At 38.5% G+C, this 27,199-nt stretch overlaps 1 protein-coding gene across 1 annotated transcript; it reads left to right on the forward strand.

Annotated features, from left to right (window-relative positions):
• The first annotated feature begins 1,676 nt into the window (after positions 1-1,676).
• LOC119746297 (collagen alpha-1(X) chain-like) lies at positions 1,677-3,184 on the forward strand. Its single transcript, XM_038223163.1, has one exon. The coding sequence runs from the start codon at positions 1,677-1,679 to the stop codon at positions 2,520-2,522; it is 846 nt and encodes a 281-aa protein (XP_038079091.1). The 3' UTR covers positions 2,523-3,184.
• The last annotated feature ends 24,015 nt before the right edge of the window (positions 3,185-27,199 follow it).

The following is a 27,199-nucleotide window of genomic DNA, read 5'->3' on the forward strand; positions in this document are numbered from 1 at the left end:
TCATTCTTTCTATCATTTAGTCACTTTAAGTTCTGATATGCATGTTTCATGTTTCCTTCCCTGATATTTTACATGTTCTTTGTACATTCTTTCATATCACTTTATCAAAAGTCATGTCAATCTATGCTTTGTTTTAATACTGTTAAGCAATATTTTCAAGGCAAATCTGAGAGTTTATTGTGTCGGAGAAAGGGGGAGGGCTCTCTCAAGTGACATTTCGCCTTATTTGAGAAAATGTCGGTCAATGCCAGGGGTAGGGCGCCCCCTCCGCACCCCTTGATCCACCACTGATCTTGCTAAACTACCCGATTTCATTAAACATGTGTAACCTTTTAAAAACGTATGCATGAAATTGAATTCCCGAGCGGGACCGAAATCCAAAGCACAATAAATACAATGCAAAGTTACGTTAATTGCCTACTTTTTTACGCGTAGGCCTATAATGAATACATTCAATTCAACTCAATTCAGTTGACATTTATTTAGCACTCTCCAATAAACCAATACAAAGTTGGATAATGTAAGTACAACAGTTATATTTAAACAAGCGATTACAAAAATGAAGGTAATTACCACCAGAAAAAAAAATGTTTTTAATATAATTTAATATACTCTTAAATATTTGTATCGTTCGCTAAATTCAACTGGGTTTAAATTTGCCTGCCCGTTTGTATGCGAGTTTGAAAGAAAGCGTTGAATTATTGAAGGGGCAAGGTGTGAAATTGGACGGGGAAAAAGTTATTTGAATGAAGATTTTTTTGTTTTAAAACTCACATAATTATGTTTTCAAAAACATTTCAATGACTAACTAGTGCCTAAAAAAAAATCATATTTTTGTTTTGGGGTGGTGGTGTAAAATTAAGTTGAATAAAGGTTTTAATAAAAGCGTTTGTAGAAATTGAATACTGATTTCAGGCAGCGTTCAGTTTCCCGAACAATTTTACATAGCCACATTAAAACAGGTTGTTTTTCTGGACGTATTCGTCCGAAAAAAATACCGGTCCAATAATATTGTTTTCGTTATTTATTAGTGTATACTTTTTCCAATTTCGAATGATGATTTATCAATATGAAAAAAACTCACAGTTTTATTAAAATCGATGATAACATTATATCTTTCTCCACTCAAGTATAAACGTTGCCGGTTTCCGTTGTTATTTTTTTTCAGCCTACAGTGAACTCCTTGTGATCTCTCTTTGGACCTGATCTTCATGTCTTCAAGAACGAGCAATCGAGGTCTGTGTGGTGATATTTAATTGATTCTTTCACAAACGAAAAAAGAGCGGGCCGTCCCCACAAAAAAAAAACCCTGATGTAATTCGATCTGCTTTCATAACATTTATCGGCGGGCAAAAGTAATAACAAGCCCAATCATGCTGACAAAAATTAAAACAGTTGTGGATTCCCCACAGCCACAGTTGCCATGGCACCCAATTAACAAAAGAACCCGCCTTTTCATAAAATGTAATCCCCTTGTCCCCGGATAGGCCACTGTCATATCACCGTCGAACACATTGTCTGAACAATGATTCCTCAGCATTATTATGTAGTCGTACAATGTCTTTTAGATAAATTCTTTAGTTAATGTAACATCATTATTTCTTTAATCTACCTGTTTCTTATTATTTTTTTTTATTTTAGCTTTATATATAGCCCCTTTATTGCTTTCTTTACAGATGAAGATCTGCGTGACCACCATTCTGTCAATCGCCCTCCTTCTGTGTAACTCTGTCAAGCTCCGAGCTTCCGTTACTGGGCCGGTTCCCTCGGATGGTGAAGGCCCTGCGTCTCAGGTGAGTCAGCAGTGCTGCCAAGGACCTGCTGCAATACCAGGTATACCAGGTCTGCCTGGACCAGCAGGACCGATGGGGCCATACGGTCAGCCAGGGTCAAAGGGTGATTTAGGCCAGCAAGGTCACAAAGGTGAGATTGGACAGATTGGACCTATTGGTGAGCGGGGAGCACCTGGGAACACTGGGTCTAAAGGTGACGATGGGATTGGCCTGCCCGGAAAGATAGGTCCGAGAGGCCCACCGGGTCTTGTTGGAGCAGTCGGTCAGGCTGGTGTCAAAGGTCAAAAGGGTGAGCCAGGACAGACACCAGACGACTCCAACCAGCGGGTGGCATTCACCGTGGTGAGGACGAGCAGCTCGGATGAATCTACAAGTGTCGACACCCGTTTGCCCTTCCAGCAGACCGAGACGCTTCTGCCGGGTACCACCTTCGATCTCGAGACCGGCACGTTCACCTGTAGTGTGCCGGGTACCTACGTATTTATGTTTTCTGTTCTTAAGAATAGCAACAGCGGTAGCTTTAACATCCATCTTGTTAAAAACAACCACAAGGTGATTTCCACCTATGGTCAAGCAAATCAACGAGGTCAGTTGTCTGGAAGCGCGGTGCTGGTTCTGCAGCGTGGAGATACGGTGCATGTTACCATGTACGGTAGGGCGTATAGTGATTCCACCTATAAATACACCTCATTCAGTGGCTTCCTCCTTTACCCGGAGTCAATTAATTAATTAATAAATAATCACCACGCATAAATATACAGGAACAGTGCTTCCCCGCAACAAAATGTTTCGTTTTTTTATTTTGCCGAAACAATAACCAATGATTTAACAGAAATGATGTTCAATTTAATAATAATAAACAAAATGTCTCCTATGGGTACCATTAACAGGTATGATACAAATGATTAATTTTAAATACACGTTTAGCATTGATATATCAAAACGGTTTACAAAACATCAACACAATTTTTTTTAAATCATTAAAAATAAGATAAAAGTAAAACTCTCATTTTCAGAAGATAATATTTTAAGCCGTGATTGAACAATTCCAAATTCATAAACATTTCTCAATAAAGCTGAAAGTCTGTTCCCCAGATGTATACATGGTAAAAGCACAATCCCTGTATGCCTTGCTAGGCTTTGGACAAACTTTAGGGTGGCTGAACTTAACCCCGTCGCAGCTTTTAGTGCGAATGTTAAACTCCTGAACTGATCTCAACTCGACGGATTATTCTGAAAACTAACAAAAGATCTTGAATTCAACCCTTACCGTATGTATAACTGTGAGCCAATGTAGTTCCTGAAGTATGGATGCATGTCCGCTTAACGATCTATCCTTCTTGGGATAACCAGTCGGACAGCAGCATTCTAAATATGTTGTCATTTCTTAAGCTGGTAAACATATGAACCAATAAATAAGAAATATAAATCTGTTCCTATAATCTAATCGGGAATTTAAATGCATGGTTGAATAAATAATGTATTTGTTTACATTTGCAACGCACAGTTCCGTATAGGCAATACAAATTTACAATTTTGAGTGCTCGTTATAATTAGCTTTTCGTAGAAAAGTTTTGAGAGATATTAAACAAGTATGCATTAAACTTGTTGACAACAATTATATTTGCATCCACTGTGGGATGAAATATTGTTAATACAGTTTTAATAAAAATGTGAACAAATAAAATATTTCAGAACATATGTTATTTGTTCACTTTTGATATGTGAACATGCAAAATACGTTATGACTTTTGTAAAACCTATATATTTCTGCACCTGTTGGGTTATTCTTAGTTGGGTGGAGACTCGCCCCGATATCATTAATCCTCGGAAAGATTTTGTTTCTCGCTGGAAAAAAATTGTATCAATTTGAATCGCACCATAGTATCGAATGTATGGGTGACGTTACGTACCTTTATCATATTGTGAACCACGGCCTGAATTATTTCTGAAAAAAACTGTTTATATACCCTTTTTTTAATAAGAGTTTAGTTTAAACTCAGCAAGTTTTGAGTTTGAATTAACTGTATTGTTGCTTTATTAATAGTTTTTTGAAGTGGCTCATGATTTGATGTTACTTTGTAGAGATATTTGGCTATTTCCGACTCTGCTGTTCAGATGTTTGTGCACCCAATTTTTACAATCAGAATATGCAATTATCAAAGAACAGTTATGAATATATTGTATATTTTTTTTATGTTTTTACAGATGTTTGAAAAGTTTTTAAAAAAAAAGGCCGATACAAAGAAGTATAAGAACCAGAAATTCCTTCAATTTTAAAATTTTGCAGTGTTCACAAAATAACATTTATATAAATAGCTGGAATTCCCACTGCATCTAACCATTTTTGTTGTATTTGTTTTTAAAGACCTCTTCTCAGCACTATTTAAAAAGACTCAACGTGTGCCTTCTGGAAAAAAAGTATTTATATTAAGAATGTTGAACCTAGCACAGCCAAGGGTGTACACCTGTGTGTAATGAACAGCGGCGGCGGAACGGGTTTGAAACTGGGGGGGGGGGGGCATCACCAAAAAGGGGCACATGCAAACCCTCGCTGAAATGTCGACACGTTTTTCTCACCGGACACTGTCTTGTCCTCCGTAAAATCAAATAATGGGGGGGGGGGGGGGGGGGGGGGGCTGGTACCATCTTCCAACATAGGGGACGCTCTTCAAAACCAATGATTATATGCTAAATATGCATTATTTGCCCATTTTCAGGGCGTATTGTATGGCTTTTGGGACTTGATTTTCATATTCCTCGTTTATATCAAAAATATCTATACCATTATTGCAAAATGGTTACTTCTAAGAATAGTAAGATACTTTAAGGGCATTTTTTTTATCTCGAGGGGGCACTTTAGTGATCGAGGGGGCACATTTATGGCCGCAAAAGGGGCACTTGGGAAAATCTGGGGGGCAAACGCCCCCCCCCCCCCAGCCCCCCCCCCCCACCGGTTCCGCCGCATTTGCTAATGGCTGGTTTGTTTTAATAGCACCGTGTAGCTTTGGTAATCGATCGATAGGGCTACATCACTTTCGATATTAGCGATTTGTAATGTATTTTCTACTTAGTTCCTCACTGAAGTAACGTGCAGAGAAAGTTATTGTGATGGATTGTCAAACATTTAGGCCATCCCATCATTTTTGAAAGCTTGAATTTGCGAGTTGTTATACAGCTAATTATCCATGTTTTTTTTTCATTTTTTTTTTTTACTTTATTAGTAACGAATAAAAAACTTAAGTTTATGTTGATAATCAGGCTATTTTGTTGAGACGTGTCCTGTCATCAAAACAAATCCACTACAAAGGAGAAAAATAGGCGGGGTTTGTTGTCATGATTTGAGACAACAAAACGGCTCACTGTAGCGAACAAGAAGTAAATAAACTTAAATAAAATCGACCTAGGAAATCAACCCGACACATGTTAATGTGTTAAATACTTAGTTTATTACAGCCCCATCGTTTTTTCCTCGATTTTTGCATGCTCCGAGGAATAGATTTGTTTCTAAGGCTACAAAAGTCATTCACTTGTGCATAAGACGCCGACCAAAACAATCAGCCGTTTTGAATGATCTGAGGAATAAAATAGAGTAGATAACAAACGTTAATTCTTTTGTTTGTGAAATAAGGGAGGGAGGGAGGGGCAATTTCTGTTATACTTAATAACTGCATGGTCAATAGGAATTATTTATTTCGGCGGGGGGGGGGGGGGGTGGGGGGCGACTGCAGGACATTTTTTTCTATTAGTGTGTGTAACCCCAACCCCCTACACCCCCACCCCAGCCTCCCTAATCAACCTGGCTACGCCGCTGTCTACCAGCAAGGTGGATTAGATACATCTTTACAGCGAATTAAAGCAGCCACATCAATTGGAAACAAAGAAAACAATCGATTATTTTACAAGAGTTACAATAGACGACACGACTGTTGTAAAATCGATTTACTCATCCTCTTCCTCTTAATGGAAATATTAATGGAAAGGAAAACAACAGAACCCTGGCATTAAATAAACACCCCCCCCCCATCTCGAGCCGCCTTAGCATACATTTGGGGTTCGGGATCTGCCGTGGGCTGCCCTAGGGTGGTAAGGATGTGGAAAGGATGATGGGAGCGGAGTTCCTGGGGGATTCGTACTTAGGCTATTGAAAGTTTGGGTTTTAGTTAAGGAAAGAAGACTGTTTCACATGGTTAGATCGAAACAGTTAAGTTTGGGAATGGATTTGGTTGGGTGAGGGTCAAGATATTTCTTTTCAAGCATAATTATTACGCCTTCGTTTTTCTATCAAAAATGTAGACTGCATAACCTGACTACAAAATACTAGCCACCAAATGCGTGGTTCCATTAAATAACACGAAGCGCAAAACAAACACTGATTGAATCACGTATGGCCGGTGCACGTGGCCGGTGCCGGTGCATTATTCTATCCCCCAATCATAGTTAGTCACCCAACAAGTCGGTGACCACAAGTGAGTGGTCTGTGATTGACAGGTGCCAATCACAATCCACGTGTTTGAATGTGTCACCGACATCCATACAATCATTCCACCAATTAGATGCGTCTATTTGAGTGTCGGTGATACAAGCTTTGGTTTTAACGTGTGGCAATGTAACATTAACATCATTTCCGTCTTACAGATATGGAACGAGTCGGTGATGTGTGATTGACAGCGCGCAGGGGCCAATCACAAACCGGTCATGCAAGTTCCTCAGTCCCTGCTCGGGAAATCGACGTCAATATTTAAATCACAAGCTGCCGGCTCACTCCTCACAACGACTGCAGCTCATGTCCACGTCCAGACAACAACCCGAGAGAACTTTTTGCAAGAGCGAACAAGAATTGCACGGTGAGTGTTTGCAACAATCTTTTACTATAATTCTTCCAACTTTGGGATTGATCTTTTTGATTTACGATATTGACAAAAAAAATGTGCTTATAGCCAAAACAGTGCGCTGTAAATATTTCTGACCATGATGATCCCGTTTTCATACGTTAACTCGATAACTTATCGATAGGTGCTTGAATAATCACCTAATATTATAATGTATATCAGGCCCAAAAAAAGTATCCGGTTTCTGGTATGGAGCTTGCCCAAAAAGTTGTGCGGCAACGCGTTTTTTTTTTTTTACCTTTTTTTTTGGCTTCAAATGTCGGCTGATGACTGCAAATGTTGCCCTAAACTTAGTGCAAATATTATGGGAGACTAGAGAGGCCACATTAAGCTTATTCGCGATCATAACCCCATCTAAAAACACGTTTAAATTGTGCAGCAGCAGGATTCCAGTCAAACCAGTGATTTTGGCGGTTTTGAGACATCCTCTTTCATTAAAAAAAAAACGTTTTCATTTTGCCGACGCGCATTCCCACAGCGACGCGCGCGCATACCAGAAATCGGAGACTTTTTTTGGGGGGGGGGCCTAATATAGCTGAATTAGCTCTTAATCTGAACAGTTGCTGCAAATTCATACCAACATTTTGTGAGGCCAAAGATTCAGGCAATAAAAGCTAAGAGCAAACTATTCAGGGTTTTTATTTCATTTGTTCGGAATAAGGAATTCCTTTCTGACGATATTATCGCTGCTACTTCCATGGTGCACTCTCAATAAACAATTGTCCAAAATTCTGACTGATTTCTCTAGCGCTTAGAAACTTACTTGAACTCTTGTCACTACCGATAGCACACTATAAATTCATGAAAGTTTTATAGTTTGTATTGCCATTTAGGTTCGCCAGTTTTCCAGTCATACCTGGCTGAAGGTTTTCAAGAGCGTATTACATGACGTTTCATATATATTTTTATTGAGGTTCACGCACTTGCACAATATTTCAGATAATAAATTAAAACCTTTTTTGTGTGTGAAAAGAAAGAAATCTTGCAAAAGTTCGACACTTGACCCATAAAATCAGTATGACTATTCAGCCCCTTTATTATCTTGCTAGTTTTCCCTGTTTATTGTATCAAACATATAATCCCGATGAGATGCGCTCATCTTTTTTTTCCGGCAATCACCTGACTGATTCAGTATAAAAGGTTATGCGGAAGTTGGCCACGGAAGAAAGTATAAAGGAAATCGGGACATCTCAAACATCCTGTCCTATGCTGTATTATTGAAAATTGGGATAATCTCAATACCTTTCGCACTTTGTTTTCAAACTGTTTCATTTCACTAGGTCACAGTACGCCATTCCGGTTTGATCACTATATAGGCCTGAACGTTTTACTTTCAAACATTGCACGATAAAAGTGTCACTGGTCAGAATAGACTAGAGGGCGCAAATACAAACGGACCGGATCATTATTAAACACACACAGTTTTATTCACGTCCAAATTGCTTTATCTGCCTTGGATTTATTTTTAGAAATCATGATAACACTTGATGCTTGTACAAATTTTCCTGGCCGTCTGCTCTGCTGTCCGAACTCAAAGTTTGAAGCACCAACTTTCAGATGAATTCAGCCATGTTGCATGTAGGGTTTCACTCAGAATGTCACTGAGATTCTGTTGAATATATTTTTAAAAAAGCAATTTTTTCAGAGTTTTAAGTTGTGCAATTGGTACAGATTTTGATTTTTTTTTTTTAACCGTAAAGATTTTCCGAGACACATTCATGGTTGACAAACAGATGGTGGCTGAAGCTAATAGCCAAACCGGTGCGTTGATGTCCCGGGGAAAAATTCTTTTTGTAACGACTGCGGTGGTCCACCTGTAATATTTCCGCCTCTATACTTCTGTGATATGAGGTCGTTTTCCCATATTTATGCAGACAATAACTCAATAACTCATGTTTATCAATTTGTATTACTTTCCGCCAGCATTCTGTTTTATGTGTTGAAGATTTCTTCCTTGAAATATTCCTTTATACAAAGTTTTTTTAAAATCAAGTCTTTTTTATACTTTATAATTATCAGACAGTACCTTCAAGGGTGGATCCAGAGAGTTACTGCCGGCGGTGCAGGTTGTGCCGGGGAAAGGGTGTGGGTGTAAGGGCTCTCTCAAGTAAAATTTGGCCTTATTTCATAACATTTAGGTCACTGCCTCCACACCCCTGGATCCGCCACTGATCTTGCTAAACTGCCGAATTTTATTGAACATGTGTTACTTTTGTAAACGTATGCATGAATGTGAATTCCCGAGCAGGACTGAAATCAAAAGTACAATAAATTCAATGCAAAAAAAAAACATATATTGCTTATTTTTTCCGCGTATAGTGAAGATACCATTAAATATTTTGATCACTTGCTAAATTTAACTGGATTTGAAAAAAAAGTTGCGAATTTGAAAGAAAGTGTTAAAATATTGAAATACTGATATTCAAGTCTTCAATAGCCAACCATCGAGGTCGGTGAGGTGATGTCTAATTGATTCTATCATGACCGTGGAAAGAGCAGGCCGTCCCCACAAAAAGACCCTGATGTAATTCGGCCTCTTTTCCTGACTTTTATCGGCGGGCAAAAGTAATAACTGCCATATCACTCCGAACACTTTCTCTGAATAACGATTCCTAAGAAATGTTATGAATACATACATGTCTCTGAGACAAATTCTTCAGTTTATGTTACATCATTATATATAGTTATTGCTTTTGTTTTAGTTATATGTATAGGCCCTATTTTGTTTTCTTTACAGATGAAGATCTGTGTGGCTACCATTCTGTCAACGGCCCTGATTCTGGGTAACTCTTTCAAGCTCCGAGCTTCCGTTACTGGGCCGGTTCCCTCGGACGGTGATGGTCCTGCGTCTCAGGTGTGTCAGCAGTGCTGCCAGGGACCTGCTGCAATACCCGGCATACCAGGTCTGCCTGGGCCAGTAGGCCAGATGGGGCCGTATGGTCAGCCGGGGTCAAAGGGCGATGCAGGTCAGCAAGGTCACAAAGGTGATGTTGGGTCGATTGGACCTATGGGTGAGCGGGGAGCACCTGGGAACACTGGGTCTAAAGGTGATGATGGGATTGGTCTGCCCGGCAAGATAGGTCCGAGAGGGCTACCTGGTGTTGTTGGAAGAATCGGAGAAACTGGTGTCAAAGGTCAGAAGGGTGAGCCAAGGGAGACTCCAGACGACTCCAACCAGCGGGTGGCATTCACCGTGGTGAGGACGAGCGTCTCAGATGAATCTAGGAGTTACGACACCCGTTTGCCCTTCCAGCAGATCGAGACGCTTCTGCCGGGTACCAGCTTCGAACTCGTGACCGGCACGTTCGCCTGTAGTGTACCGGGCACCTACGCATTTACGTTTTCTGTTCTTAAGTATAGCAACACCGGTGGCTTTGACATCCATCTGGTTAAAAACAACTACCATGTGATCACTACTCATAGTACATCAAATCAACGTGGTCAGTTGTCTGGGAGCGCGGTGCTGGTTCTGCAGCGAGGAGACACGGTATATCTTACCATGAACGGTAGGGCGTATAGTGATTCCAACCATCGCTACACCTCATTCAGCGGCTTCCTCCTTTACCCGGAGTCAATTAAATAATTAATAAATAATCACCTCGCATAAATATATAGGAGAAGTGCTGCCCCAAAAACCCTCGCTTTCCATTTTGCCGAAACAATAACCAACGAACTAGTAAAAATAATATTCAATGACATAATACAAACAATAAATGACGACAAAATGTTCCCTATTGGTACAATCAGCAGCTATGATAAAAATGAGTAATGTTTAATATATCTTTAGCATTAAAATATCAAAACGGTTAACAAGAAATCAAAACTACTGAAAAGAAATCATTAAAAATCAGTTAAAATAATAGTTGTTTTTGGAAGGAAATATTTTAAGCTGTGATTTGAAAATTCCAAATTCACCAATCTTTCTCATTTCGGCTGACAGTCTGTTCCACAGACGCATACATGGTAAATGCACAGTCCCCGTATGCCTTGCCAGGCTTTGGACACATTGGGTGGTCGAAATTAACCCCGTCACAGCTTTTCTCCAAATAAATAAATAATTAAATAAATAAAATTAAACCACAACTCATAAATATAAAGAAGCAGTTCTTCTATTTTTTGTTCGCTTTCCATTTTGCCAAAACAGTAACCGATGAATTAAAAGAAAAATGTCAATGTCATGATAATAAGAAAGATAATTGATTCTTAATACAAAGCATTTAACAATCAAGCATCAAACCGCTTTACAAGACATCAAAACTGCATATCAACAGTTAATTAAAAGAAGTTAAATATAAGACTATTGAAAAAGAAGGTTTTAGGTGCGATTGAAAAACACTTCAAATTCATTATTTTTTGCTCAAATAACGTGGAAGTCTGCACGGTCACTATATGCCTTGCCAGGATTTGGACGAACTTTAGGAAGGTTAAACTTAACCGCATCACAGCTTTTAGTACGAATGTTACACGCGTGAACTGATATTTACTCTGTGAAGTACCTTAGCGCTGCCTCACCATGGCGTATAAGTTTGAAAAGTACCGAAGAATCTTGAATACATTCCGCACCGTAACCGAGAGCCAACGTAGTTCCTGAATTATGGTCGTACGACCCTTCCTTCTGCATACATGTTGTTATTTCTTAAAACTGGTAATCGTATGAAAAAAACATAAACCGTTAAAATAGTCTGTCTGGGAAGTAACAAATGCATGTATAAAATATATTGTTGTTGTTAAAATATATTGTTTTTTTTTTCATTTGCATTTCGCATACCGTATACAGCCAGAGATTAAATGAAGTCTGGTGATATCATTTATTTATCCTCGGAAACTTTTTTTCTTGAAACAAAACAAGAGTTTCAAATTGCGCCACAGTGAACCAAGAACTTTGAACTATTGTTAAACACCTTTTTCTGTATCCCATGTTATACATGTTTTAATTGAGTTTTTGTTTCATGTTAAAAGTTGAGTTTTCGAGCTTTCACTTTGATGAAATTGTTTACGATTTAATGTAAGTTTAGTTGATAATGTGACACTATATCAGAAGATTACGCAATTATGATTCCATAGAATACATTTGATTGTAAGACTTTTTTTCCAAGTATACATTTGAGGATGTGCTCTTGTAAGCAGCTAAACCAATTTAAGCACAGAAATTAATCATATAACATGTAATCAGAATCGAATATAAATACTCGAAAACTGTATTTTGAACATTACTGTAATTGAACATTTAGCTTTTAACAATGCGGAAAACCTTGTCCCACTCGTAATACATTCCATTGAATTCCTCTCAGGAAAGTAAAATTACAGAGAAATTGTGTCGTTGAAATGAACGAGCAAATCCCAGTCTGACTTTTAGGAACAAAATAATTTCTTATTAAGTACTTAAATCTGTGATTATAGATAACAATTCTAATCCTTTGATATCACAAATTATTACAAACAAAGTCTGTTAATTACCTGTATTTTTGTCCATTTTTGTTTGTTTTGACTTCTAGATTTGGGGATCGGTGTTAATTAATGAAAGGCCGGGTTAACATTGGTTGAGGATGGATGGGGTGGAGGATGAATGATTAGTGGTCTCGAGGGGGTTAGGGATTGAAGATGAGGGGCGGGGAGCAAAATATGATGCCGATTGATAATAAAGTCCGAATTTCATTACGTTCGAATTCATTTTTTTTTTTCTAATTTATATTTTCTTCTCACGTTTTTAGAAAAGTAAATTCCAAAACGCCATAGCGTACATCCATTATGCGGATGACATTTGGGAGAAAACAAATTCGCGCCCATGCAGGATGGTAAAGGGTGCACACCGGTAAATAGGCCTAAACCCACCCGGCGAGAGCATGAAAGAAAGTTAAACCTCAAAATATTCTATATTAGAGAGTTCTTAGAGTCATAAAATTGGGGATTTGAAGAGATAAGGCAATGGAACCTCTGGCTTGTACTTGGGGCTTCCAATTCTGAGCATTTTGGATGCAATTGAGCACGAAAGTGGCGCTATTGTGTTATGCTGTTGAGGGATCGTTTTTGAAGATGGTTACTGTTCCACTTTGGGAAATAGTAGGGGTCGCCTTTTTTGGGTGGGAATATCTCGAAAAGTCAATGGTCAAAAAAAAAAAAATGGAAAACAAAATAAAAGATGACATGTTGATTACCTTTTTTCTGTGCAGCTATACCTTAGAGAGTTCTGAGTTTTTTTACAAGAATTTTGAAGTATGGGCATTTAGTACTGGTGTCTATGGGAATTTTAATACAGGGCTGCACCCCAAGACCTGTAAATCGACTCCCAAAGACATAAGTGATAACTACACGTACTTCCCGATTTTTTTTTAGTAATACTCATGACTGTAGATCTCCAACGCATGATGTTTGACATTTTAATTGAATACAATGCAGTATTTCTTGAGTTGTTGCCCCCAAAATGAGTTAATACTCTATTTCATGATTAAATTTCGTCCAGTGATTTGTCATGATGACTGCGTAACCTTATGAGATTTAATATTATGGGGAAACTGTCAAACAATGAAATAATCATACATGTTTGACCGAAACTAATATAGTATCTTAAACGCGAAAAATACAAACCGAATGAAAACAGCAAGTCAACGTCCAAGAAATATGACACACTTGTTATGTTTACGGCTGGGCAATAACACGAGCCTACCTGGCCCAGACGTTTTAAGTTGTAAGTGCGGCCAGTAATCAGTTTTGATGTATTACTCATGCGGAGATTCTATTTCGCGAGAAACCGTCGAACAACTAATGAAAGTTTCTTTCGAGAAAAGGGTGCGCTAAATAAAACTAGTGTTAAGTTTCCATCAATAAAGGCGGGGCCGCATAAATAGTGGTCTCCACAAAGCGAGCAACTGTCCAGCCGCCATCGGCAAAAAAACATGAGCGTTAAAATATTATCTGCAACTGTGTGTTTTCTTGTGGTGTGTGCCCCCCCCCCCCCACCTGGTAATGTGGCCCCTCCCCCATGCTGGGAACTGCCAATGGTGCTGCTCCTCAGACATCCAGGATAAAACTGATTCCCAATAAATTTCTCTCATCCAAACTTCATTTAAGAAAACAAATGCTTGTTCCCGCTGTCATATGAAAATCAGACTCCTGTGAAAACTTATAACACCTTCACCCTAGTATTGGTTGAGAATGTCTTACTTAATGTACACGTTACCCAGATTGCACACTTGTTTTGCGGGTAATGAAGATACCCTGGAACGTTTTTATATTTTCGCTCAACTCAACCGGGTGCGAAAACGCTTGCACGTGTTTCAGTGCATTTGAAAGAAAGTTTTGCATTTTTGAATGAGCGAGGGTGAAAAATTGGCCTAAAATTTGAATTAAGACTTTGCTGCTTTAAAACTCACATCATTATGTCTTCTACAAACATTCATGTGATTGACTTACTAGCACCCTATTATTGGTTAAACTCTCTCGTGTGAGCGATCACTCTACTAATTATCAACACCCAGACACGCACTATAATATTAATGAGTCTGTATTTCATAGGGTCCTAAATTCACGCTACCCCGGATAAGAGACACCCCGGCGGAGACACGCCCAATGCGATATCATTTATTAATCCTCGGAAGGATTTGTTTTCAAAAGGTGTACAAAAGGTGTTGTTTATTTGCAAGTGCATTTACATTTGATAATATCTCTTTGATTAACTGCTTAAAGGGAAAATACAAAATTTGCAAACATCAAAAAATAAAACTACCACATCATTTTGAAACACCTTGCTGGACTGTTAGTGAATGACAGTGTAAAGCATCCTGTAAAATCATGGCACCTGGTATACTGTCATTTTCAAGAAAAGTGCTTTTTTTGTATCAATTTCCAACGCTCAATTTCCAACAGCGTTGGAAAAAACTGGCTTGTTTTCAAATACTGGCCCCAATTGACCATCGCACTTGTTTGCAATCGATTACACACCTATGAACGGGTACAAGCCAGCTAGACTGGTTCCCTGACCTTACAATTCCCCAATGTATGTAAACAGCTCTGTTTCTTCTTATATGGAGTCAGGGAACCAGACTACAGGAAAATGATTGTTTTTCTTGGTTTTTATAGCATTTTCGAACCCAAAACCTCAAAAAAGTCAGTGTAACTATATTTGCTATATATTTCCAACCCCCCAATTCCATCCATTTCTGAAAATTACAGCAAAAGCAAATGATGTATATTACCTTTAACTAATTTAGTAATATCATGTGATAAAATATAGAATATCAATTCTAAAAAACAAGGTTTTGAAAACTCTAGTTTTAGACGTGCCGGGCACCTTCGTATTTACGTTTTCTGTTCTTAAGCATAGCAACAGCGGTGAAGTTCACATCCATCTTGTTAAAAACGACTACAAGGTGATCACTACCTTTGGCCAACGAAGTCAACGTGGTCAGTTGTCCGGTAGCGCGGTGCTGGTTCTGCAGCGAGGAGACACGGTGTATCTGACTATGCGCGGTAGGGTGTATAGTAATTCCTCCTTTAACTACACCTCATTCAGTGGCTTCCTTCTTTACTCCGATTGAACAAATAAATAATCACCACGCATGAAAATACAGGGGCAGGGTTATGTTGCCGAAACACTAACTAATGAATTACAGATATGATGTTAAATATCTTAATAATAAGAATGACAACTATAATTTGGCGTTTGTTGAATATCAAACGCGGAGTGGTCGGGCAGACAACTTTTTTCATTAAACACTGCCCAGTTAAGTAGTGAATAATTTAATTTGGCGATTGGTTAAATTTGGACGGATTTTTTTTTTAATTAAAAAAACAAACAAACCTATTTGATGTACCGCTAGAGGGGGCCATATCAGATAAAGACGTCATAATGTTGTTTTGTGTCCTTTATTTCTTTTTAAACTCTTCCATAATTTATTTGCTTATACAACGGAAGTGACAGTCAAACGGTTTTGTGCTCGGGAATAGAAATTGTTGCCCAAGGCATCATTTACAACCTCACGAAAAACAAGCACGATACTTCATTTAGTTCTAACGATACAGCTGAAACTATTTTCTCAAATTTGGAGATTGATTTGCTTGTAATTTGTCACCTGATGACGTCATGTTTTTTCTACATTTTGGACGGGTGTTCAAGTTCATACCAGGTTTTATCATAATCATAAGAAATTTGGTTCGTTTTGATTTTCAGGCTTCTGTCTGTATTTTAAATTCACCTAACGTTCACCTTCCGGATGACCTGGAAGTAACGGTCAAGCGATTTCACGTACACGACAAAACACTTTCATCTATTAATGGTCTATCTGATTACAACGTGCGAACAGGATTGATTATTTTGTTTGAGAGCTATAAGTGAGTAAGAAAACTCCCTTGTGATTTGACACACGATGACGTCATCATGACGTTAGAGTAATATGCACCACTCGGGATGAGAGTCTATATAAGTTGAAAGTTCGTACTATTGGCCGTTTAGGAGAAAATGCGCGGAGAAGTATTGTCCGAAAAAAAAATGAAAGACAGAAAGCTTAACCAGAACAATTCTAAACAATGGTCGGGTTGTGCCCGACCACTCAATAAGTAATTTATGACATTTTACATTAAAATCTCTAAACGCTTTACCAGACATCAAAGTACATAATAAACTTCTATTTAAAAGTCCGTTTTGAAATATTTTTTTCTAAATAAAGGTTTTAAGCTGTGATTTAAAAATTCCACATTCATTATTATTTCTAGAATAACCTGGAAGTCTGTTGCACAAAGAATGTGCCTAGATGGTAAATAAAAGCACGATCACCATGTTATTACTTGCTAGGCTTTGGACAATCTTTAGGATGTTTAAGCTCAACCCCATGTCACAACTTTTAATGCGAGTGTTAAACTCATGAAATGATATAAACCCTGTGAGGTACTGTGGCGCTGACTCACCACGACGGATACGTTGAAAAACTAACAAAGCTTTTGAATTCAACACGCACCGTGACCAGGAGCCAATGTAGTTCTTGCAGTATGGGTGCATGTTTGCATGACGATCTATCCTTCTCGAAATAAGCAGTCGGGCAGCAGCATTCTAAATATGTTGTCATTTCTTTAGCCGGTAGTCTTGTGAACCAAAAATAGGAAACAAACTGTTCCAATAATTGTGTCGAGAATGAACAATTGCATGTATTAAAACAATAATGTATTTGTTTTCATTGCACTGCGCTGTTGTGTAAAGGCAATAGATTTACATTTGTTGAGTGCTTATAATTTAGCTTTTAGTAGAAGACTTTTGAGATCTATTAAACAAGTATGCTTGAAAACAGTTGGCAACCATTTTGTTGGTATGCTTTTTATTAATATTTGTAATAGAGTTTTTTTTTAAATTTTATTTGTTCATTTTGTTGTGTGAGCATGGATAATAAGTATTAATGATTGTAGAACGTAGATAGTTTCTGCAACGGTTGGGTTATTCTTATGTGGGGGAGACTCTCCCCGGTATCATTGATTAATCCTCGGAAAGATTTTGTTTCTTACTGAAAAAAGTATGAATCTTAATTGCACCACAGAAACGAATGTAATATAATTAAATAGGTAACGTTACGTACCTTTTTCATATTATAAAATCAGGGTCTGTATCGACATCTGTAATATAAAATTCGTTGTTTCTGAAAAACTGTATGTATAAACTTTTATTTTTTATTGAACTGTTTTGTTGCTAATTTAATTGGTATTTTTTTTTGGAGTGGTTCATGATTTGATGTCACTTTGTAGAGATATTTGGCTATTTCCGACTGTGATGTTTGTGCACAAAAAAATTTACAATCAGAATATGCAATTATTAAAGAATTTTTTTTGAATGTATTGTACTTTTTAAAAAATTTTTTACAGATGTTTGGAAAGTTGAAAAAGAGTACAACACGAAGAAGGATTGGAATCAACGTGTGTCTTCTGAAAGTAGTAACAATTTTAAAGATGAACGATGCTGAACCTATAATAGCCAATAATGTAAAATTGTGTGTCTTGAAATGGTTTGTTTTAATAGAGCCGTAGCCTTGGTACATCGATCGATGGGGCTACATCACTTTCGAATATATTAGCAATTTGTGTTGTAATTGTCAACCTAGTTCCTTCCCTGTATTAAGGATGGTAACGTGTAGAGAAAGTACTGTGATGGCTTGTCAAAACTTTAGGCCATCCCATCATTTTTCAAAACTTTAAATTGCGAGTTGTTATACAGCTAATAAACCATGTCTTTTCCTATTTGTTTTGCTTTGTTTGTAACGAATAAAAAGCTCAAGATGTATATTGATAATCGTGTTACTTTGTTGAGACGGGTTCTGTTATCAAATAAAATGCACATTGCAACGACTACAACGGAGGAGAATAGGCGGGGTTTGTTGTCACGATTGAAGACAGCGAAAGGACCCCTTCTCACTTTAGCGAACAAGAAGTAAAGAAACTTACATTATCAACCCAAAACACGTTAACCTGGTATATATTTAGTTTGTTACAGCCCCATATTTTATTCCTAGAGCTTTGCCACGAGGAATAGATTTTTTGTTTCTTGAGCTACAAAGGTTATTCACTTTTGAGTGAGACGCCGACCAAAACAATCGGCCCACGTTTAGTCTTTTGTTAGTGAATTAGGGTTCACTACCCGGTACTTTACCATTTTTTAGTTTTTATTTATCTATTTAATTTACTTGTGGCCTGACATTTATTCATTTCTTGTGATGTAGACTGCATGGGTCTCCAACTCCGTTTTAGACTCGATAATATAGGAAACCGGAACCGGTCTACCAGCAGCAGTGTAGCCAGAGTTCCCACCATGGGGGACTGGTGGAGGGGCAAGATGTTACTCCAATGGGAGGGAAGGGGGGGGGGGCGAATTCCGTTTTTGGTCATTTATGGGAGTTAATTATTTCCGAGGGGGCGACTGCGGGACATTATTTTCTTTTAGTGCGTGTAAGCCCAGGCTACCCCACCCCTCCCAAACCCCACCTGGCTACGCCGCTGTGTACCAGCAAGGCGGATTTGATACATCTTTACAGCAAATTAAAACGGCCACATCAATTGAAAACAAATTACTATTTTACAACAGCTACGATAGACATGACATGACTGTTGTAAAATCGATTTACTCATCCTCTTCCTCTTGGTGGAAATTTTAATGGAGAGGAGAACAACAGCACCGTAGGATTAACATAACACCCCAACCTCTAACCGCCTTAGCATACATTTGTGGTTCGGGATCCGCCGTGGGTGGGCTGCCCGGGGTGGCTAGGAAGTTGACAGGATGATGAGAGTGGGGGTTCCTTGGTGATTCGTCCTCAGGCTATTGAAGGTTGTTTTTTTTTTAAGGAAATAAGTCTGTTTCACATGGTTGGATCGAAACAGTTGGGTGATTTTGGGATTGGGTTTGGTTGGGCGAGTGTCAAGATTGGGTTGTCATATTTCTGTCTTTGGTTTTGGTATACATGTAGGTTGGACTCAATAAGCAGAGGTGGGCGGGCCTCAATTAGAGAGAGGGGGGGGGGTCTGCGGGTGCAAGTTCGATTGTGTGCCAAAAAGTTGGCCTGTCTGAACGCGCGTTTGACCATGGTCGGGGATAGATGAATTGTTACAATTCGGGCGATTCACAATGCAGTGCGCCACAAAGAGCAAAAACACCGAGGGTTCATTTTCCCCAGTGCATTGTGGGAGATGGTCGACAAATTCGCAGCGCGGGACATTTGAAATTGTTAGTTTTTCTGGTCAGTAGTTTCGTAAGCGTGTGATTCGAGGATCTGTTTGCCCTTTTCTTTTCTTCTTATCAATATGGTGTTTTTCGGAAGGCGGCAAAACGCTATATGCTTTTGATCAACTTGTCTACTGACACTCATTCAAATGGGCCATGTTTTGTCGACTGTAAACTTGAAAAATGGACTCTCCATAACAAACTCTTGGTGGCGCACTGCATTGTGAATCACCCGAATTAAGTTGCCTTTGGGAACGGCTGGGGTTTCGAAAAAATAAGTTTACTATCACCGTTAGAGAGCGGCAACTGTACATAAACCGGATATTATGCACACATTATATTTAAGTTCTTAGTACTTTTTGTTTTCAAGCTAAACTCATTCCACCTTCGTTTTTCTATCAAAAATGTAGACTGCATAACCTGATGACAAATTACTAGCCACCAAATGCGTGGCTCCTTTAAATAACACGAAGCGTAAAACAAACACTGATTGAATCACGTATGGCCGATGTACGTCATTATTCTATCCACCAATCACAGTTAGTCACCAAACAAGTCGGTGACCACAAGTGAGTGGTCTGTGATTGACAGGTACCAATCACAATACACATGTTTGAATAAGTCACCGACATCCATACAATCATTCCACCAATTAGATGCGTCCATTTGAGTGTCGGTGATACAAGCTTCGGGTTTAACGTGTGGCAATGTAACATTAACATCATTTCCATCTCACAAATATGAAGCGAGTCGGTGATGTGTGATTGACAGCGCGCAGGGGGCCAATCACAAACCGGGCTTGCAAGTTCCTCAGTCACTGCACGGGAAATCGACGTCAATATCTAAGTCAGAAAGCTGCCGGCTCACTCCTCACAACGACCGCTGCTCATGTCCACGTCCAGACAACAACCCGAGAGAACTGTTTGCAAGATCGAACAAGAATTGCACGGTGAGTGTTTGCAACAATCTTTGACGATAATTCTTCCAACTTTGGGATTGATCTTTTTGATTTACGATATTGACAAAAAAAATGTGCTTATAGCCAAAACAGTGCGCTGTAAATATTTCTGAACATGATGATCCCGTTTTCATACGTTAACTCGATAACTTATCGATAGGTGCTTGAATAATCACCTAATATTATAATGTATATCAGGCCCAAAAAAAGTATCCGGTTTCTGGTATGGAGCTTGCCCAAAAAGTTGTGCGGCAACGCGTTTTTTTTTTTTTACCTTTTTTTTTTGGCTTCAAATGTCGGCTGATGACTGCAAATGTTGCCCTAAACTTAGTGCAAATATTATGGGAGACTAGAGAGGCCACATTAAGCTTATTCGCGATCATAACCCCATCTAAAAACACGTTTAAATTGTGCAGCAGCAGGATTCCAGTCAAACCAGTGATTTTGGCGGTTTTGAGACATCCTCTTTCATTAAAAAAAAAACTTTTTCATTTTGCCGACGCGCATTCCCACAGCGACGCGCGCGCATACCAGAAATCGGAGACTTTTTTTGGGGGGGGGGCCTAATATAGCTGAATTAGCTCTTAATCTGAACAGTTGCTGCAAATTCATACCAACATTTTGTGAGGCCAAAGATTCAGGCAATAAAAGCTAAGAGCAAACTATTCAGGGTTTTTATTTCATTTGTTCGGAATAAGGAATTCCTTTCTGACGATATTATCGCTGCTACTTCCATGGTGCACTCTCAATAAACAATTGTCCAAAATTCTGACTGATTTCTCTAGCGCTTAGAAACTTACTTGAACTCTTGTCACTACCGATAGCACACTATAAATTCATGAACGTTTTATAGTTTGTATTGCCATTTAGGTTCGCCAGTTTTCCAGTCATACCTGGCTGAAGGTTTTCAAGAGCGTATTACATGACGTTTCATATATATTTTTATTGAGGTTCACGCACTTGCACAATATTTCAGATAATAAATTAAAACCTTTTTTGTGTGTGAAAAGAAAGAAATCTTGCAAAAGTTCGACACTTGACCCATAAAATCAGTATGACTATTCAGCCCCTTTATTATCTTGCTAGTTTTCCCTGTTTATTGTATCAAACATATAATCCCGATGAGATGCGCTCATCTTTTTTTTTCCGGCAATCACCTGACTGATTCAGTATAAAAGGTTATGCGGAAGTTGGCCACGGAAGAAAGTATAAAGGAAATCGGGACATCTCAAACATCCTGTCCTATGCTGTATTATTGAAAATTGGGATAATCTCAATACCTTTCGCACTTTGTTTTCAAACTGTTTCATTTCACTAGGTCACAGTACGCCATTCCGGTTTGATCACTATATAGGCCTGAACGTTTTACTTTCAAACATTGCACGATAAAAGTGTCACTGGTCAGAATAGACTAGAGGGCGCAAATACAAACGGACCGGATCATTATTAAACACACACAGTTTTATTCACGTCCAAATTGCTTTATCTGCCTTGGATTTATTTTTAGAAATCATGTTAACACTTGATGTTTGTACAAACTTTCCTGGCCGTCTGCTCTGCTGTCCGAACTCAAAGTTTGAAGCACCAACTTTCAGATGAATTCAGCCATGTTGCATGTAGGGTTTCACTCAGAATGTCACTGAGATTCTGTTGAATATATTTTTAAAAAAGCAATTTTTTCAGAGTTTTAAGTTGTGCAATTGGTACAGATTTTGATTTTTTTTTAACCGTAAAGATTTTCCGAGACACATTCATGGTTGACAAACAGATGGTGGCTGAAGCTAATAGCCAAACCGGTGCGTTGATGTCCCGGGGAAAAATTCTTTTTGTAACGACTGCGGTGGTCCACCTGTAATATTTCCGCCTCTATACTTCTGTGATATGAGGTCGTTTTCCCATATTTATGCAGACAATAACTCAATAACTCATTTTTATCAATTTGTATTACTTTCCGCCAGCATTCTGTTTTATGTGTTGAAGATTTCTTCCTTGAAATATTCCTTTATACAAGGTTTTTTTTAAAATCAAGTCTTTTTTATACTTTAGAATTATCAGACAGTACCTTCAAGGGTGGATCCAGAGAGTTACTGCCGGCGGTGCAGGTTGTGCCGGGGAAAGGGTGTGGGTGTAAGGGCTCTCTCAAGTAAAATTTGGCCTTATTTCATAACATTTAGGTCACTGCCTCCACACCCCTGGATCCGCCACTGATCTTGCTAAACTGCCGAATTTTATTGAACATGTGTTACTTTTGTAAACGTATGCATGAATGTGAATTCCCGAGCAGGACTGAAATCAAAAGTACAATAAATTCAATGCAAAAAAAAAACATATATTGCTTATTTTTTCCGCGTATAGTGAAGATACCATTAAATATTTTGATCACTTGCTAAATTTAACTGGATTTGAAAAAAAAGTTGCGAATTTGAAAGAAAGTGTTCAAATATTGAAATACTGATATTCAAGTCTTCAATAGCCAACCATCGAGGTCGGTGAGGTGATGTCTAATTGATTCTATCATGACCGTGGAAAGAGCAGGCCGTCCCCACAAAAAGACCCTGATGTAATTCGGCCTCTTTTCCTGACTTTTATCGGCGGGCAAAAGTAATAACTGCCATATCACTCCGAACACTTTCTCTGAATAACGATTCCTAAGAAATGTTATGAATACATACATGTCTCTGAGACAAATTCTTCAGTTTATGTTACATCATTATATATAGTTATTGCTTTTGTTTTAGTTATATGTATAGGCCCTATTTTGTTTTCTTTACAGATGAAGATCTGTGTGGCTACCATTCTGTCAACGGCCCTGATTCTGGGTAACTCTTTCAAGCTCCGAGCTTCCGTTACTGGGCCGGTTCCCTCGGACGGTGATGGTCCTGCGTCTCAGGTGTGTCAGCAGTGCTGCCAGGGACCTGCTGCAATACCCGGCATACCAGGTCTGCCTGGGCCAGTAGGCCAGATGGGGCCGTATGGTCAGCCGGGGTCAAAGGGCGATGCAGGTCAGCAAGGTCACAAAGGTGATGTTGGGTCGATTGGACCTATGGGTGAGCGGGGAGCACCTGGGAACACTGGGTCTAAAGGTGATGATGGGATTGGTCTGCCCGGCAAGATAGGTCCGAGAGGGCTACCTGGTGTTGTTGGAAGAATCGGAGAAACTGGTGTCAAAGGTCAGAAGGGTGAGCCAAGGGAGACTCCAGACGACTCCAACCAGCGGGTGGCATTCACCGTGGTGAGGACGAGCGTCTCAGATGAATCTAGGAGTTACGACACCCGTTTGCCCTTCCAGCAGATCGAGACGCTTCTGCCGGGTACCAGCTTCGAACTCGTGACCGGCACGTTCGCCTGTAGTGTACCGGGCACCTACGCATTTACGTTTTCTGTTCTTAAGTATAGCAACACCGGTGGCTTTGACATCCATCTGGTTAAAAACAACTACCATGTGATCACTACTCATAGTACATCAAATCAACGTGGTCAGTTGTCTGGGAGCGCGGTGCTGGTTCTGCAGCGAGGAGACACGGTATATCTTACCATGAACGGTAGGGCGTATAGTGATTCCAACCATCGCTACACCTCATTCAGCGGCTTCCTCCTTTACCCGGAGTCAATTAAATAATTAATAAATAATCACCTCGCATAAATATATAGGAGAAGTGCTGCCCCAAAAACCCTCGCTTTCCATTTTGCCGAAACAATAACCAACGAACTAGTAAAAATAATATTCAATGACATAATACAAACAATAAATGACGACAAAATGTTCCCTATTGGTACAATCAGCAGCTATGATAAAAATGAGTAATGTTTAATATATCTTTAGCATTAAAATATCAAAACGGTTAACAAGAAATCAAAACTACTGAAAAGAAATCATTAAAAATCAGTTAAAATAATAGTTGTTTTTGGAAGGAAATATTTTAAGCTGTGATTTGAAAATTCCAAATTCACCAATCTTTCTCATTTCGGCTGACAGTCTGTTCCACAGACGCATACATGGTAAATGCACAGTCCCCGTATGCCTTGCCAGGCTTTGGACACATTGGGTGGTCGAAATTAACCCCGTCACAGCTTTTCTCCAAATAAATAAATAATTAAATAAATAAAATTAAACCACAACTCATAAATATAAAGAAGCAGTTCTTCTATTTTTTGTTCGCTTTCCATTTTGCCAAAACAGTAACCGATGAATTAAAAGAAAAATGTCAATGTCATGATAATAAGAAAGATAATTGATTCTTAATACAAAGCATTTAACAATCAAGCATCAAACCGCTTTACAAGACATCAAAACTGCATATCAACAGTTAATTAAAAGAAGTTAAATATAAGACTATTGAAAAAGAAGGTTTTAGGTGCGATTGAAAAACACTTCAAATTCATTATTTTTTGCTCAAATAACGTGGAAGTCTGCACGGTCACTATATGCCTTGCCAGGATTTGGACGAACTTTAGGAAGGTTAAACTTAACCGCATCACAGCTTTTAGTACGAATGTTACACGCGTGAACTGATATTTACTCTGTGAACTACCTTAGCGCTGCCTCACCATGGCGTATAAGTTTGAAAAGTACCGAAGAATCTTGAATACATTCCGCACCGTAACCGAGAGCCAACGTAGTTCCTGAATTATGGTCGTACGACCCTTCCTTCTGCATACATGTTGTTATTTCTTAAAACTGGTAATCGTATGAAAAAAACATAAACCGTTAAAATAGTCTGTCTGGGAAGTAACAAATGCATGTATAAAATATATTGTTGTTGTTAAAATATATTGTTTTTTTTTTCATTTGCATTTCGCATACCGTATACAGCCAGAGATTAAATGAAGTCTGGTGATATCATTTATTTATCCTCGGAAACTTTTTTTCTTGAAACAAAACAAGAGTTTCAAATTGCGCCACAGTGAACCAAGAACTTTGAACTATTGTTAAACACCTTTTTCTGTATCCCATGTTATACATGTTTTAATTGAGTTTTTGTTTCATGGTAAAAGTTGAGTTTTCGAGCTTTCACTTTGATGAAATTGTTTACGATTTAATGTAAGTTTAGTTGATAATGTGACACTATATCAGAAGATTACGCAATTATGATTCCATAGAATACATTTGATTGTAAGACTTTTTTTCCAAGTATACATTTGAGGATGTGCTCTTGTAAGCAGCTAAACCAATTTAAGCACAGAAATTAATCATATAACATGTAATCAGAATCGAATATAAATACTCGAAAACTGTATTTTGAACATTACTGTAATTGAACATTTAGCTTTTAACAATGCGGAAAACCTTGTCCCACTCGTAATACATTCCATTGAATTCCTCTCAGGAAAGTAAAATTACAGAGAAATTGTGTCGTTGAAATGAACGAGCAAATCCCAGTCTGACTTTTAGGAACAAAATAATTTCTTATTAAGTACTTAAATCTGTGATTATAGATAACAATTCTAATCCTTTGATATCACAAATTATTACAAACAAAGTCTGTTAATTACCTGTATTTTTGTCCATTTTTGTTTGTTTTGACTTCTAGATTTGGGGATCGGTGTTAATTAATGAAAGGCCGGGTTAACATTGGTTGAGGATGGATGGGGTGGAGGATGAATGATTAGTGGTCTCGAGGGGGTTAGGGATTGAAGATGAGGGGCGGGGAGCAAAATATGATGCCGATTGATAATAAAGTCCGAATTTCATTACGTTCGAATTCATTTTTTTTTTTCTAATTTATATTTTCTTCTCACGTTTTTAGAAAAGTAAATTCCAAAACGCCATAGCGTACATCCATTATGCGGATGACATTTGGGAGAAAACAAATTCGCGCCCATGCAGGATGGTAAAGGGTGCACACCGGTAAATAGGCCTAAACCCACCCGGCGAGAGCATGAAAGAAAGTTAAACCTCAAAATATTCTATATTAGAGAGTTCTTAGAGTCATAAAATTGGGGATTTGAAGAGATAAGGCAATGGAACCTCTGGCTTGTACTTGGGGCTTCCAATTCTGAGCATTTTGGATGCAATTGAGCACGAAAGTGGCGCTATTGTGTTATGCTGTTGAGGGATCGTTTTTGAAGATGGTTACTGTTCCACTTTGGGAAATAGTAGGGGTCGCCTTTTTTGGGTGGGAATATCTCGAAAAGTCAATGGTCAAAAAAAAAAAAATGGAAAACAAAATAAAAGATGACATGTTGATTACCTTTTTTTCTGTGCAGCTATACCTTAGAGAGTTCTGAGTTTTTTTACAAGAATTTTGAAGTATGGGCATTTAGTACTGGTGTCTATGGGAATTTTAATACAGGGCTGCACCCCAAGACCTGTAAATCGACTCCCAAAGACATAAGTGATAACTACACGTACTTCCCGATTTTTTTTTAGTAATACTCATGACTGTAGATCTCCAACGCATGATGTTTGACATTTTAATTGAATACAATGCAGTATTTCTTGAGTTGTTGCCCCCAAAATGAGTTAATACTCTATTTCATGATTAAATTTCGTCCAGTGATTTGTCATGATGACTGCGTAACCTTATGAGATTTAATATTATGGGGAAACTGTCAAACAATGAAATAATCATACATGTTTGACCGAAACTAATATAGTATCTTAAACGCGAAAAATACAAACCGAATGAAAACAGCAAGTCAACGTCCAAGAAATATGACACACTTGTTATGTTTACGGCTGGGCAATAACACGAGCCTACCTGGCCCAGACGTTTTAAGTTGTAAGTGCGGCCAGTAATCAGTTTTGATGTATTACTCATGCGGAGATTCTATTTCGCGAGAAACCGTCGAACAACTAATGAAAGTTTCTTTCGAGAAAAGGGTGCGCTAAATAAAACTAGTGTTAAGTTTCCATCAATAAAGG

The sequence above is a fragment of the Patiria miniata genome, unplaced genomic scaffold (genome assembly GCF_015706575.1).
Source record: "Patiria miniata isolate m_02_andy unplaced genomic scaffold, ASM1570657v1 HiC_scaffold_7, whole genome shotgun sequence".
Lineage (NCBI taxonomy): Eukaryota > Metazoa > Echinodermata > Asteroidea > Valvatida > Asterinidae > Patiria > Patiria miniata.

What these genes read in the sequence shown, in the direction of transcription:
- LOC119746297 (XM_038223163.1), top strand. Translation starts at nt 1,677, where the DNA reads ATGAAGATCTGCGTGACCACCATTCTGTCAATCGCCCTCCTTCTGTGT.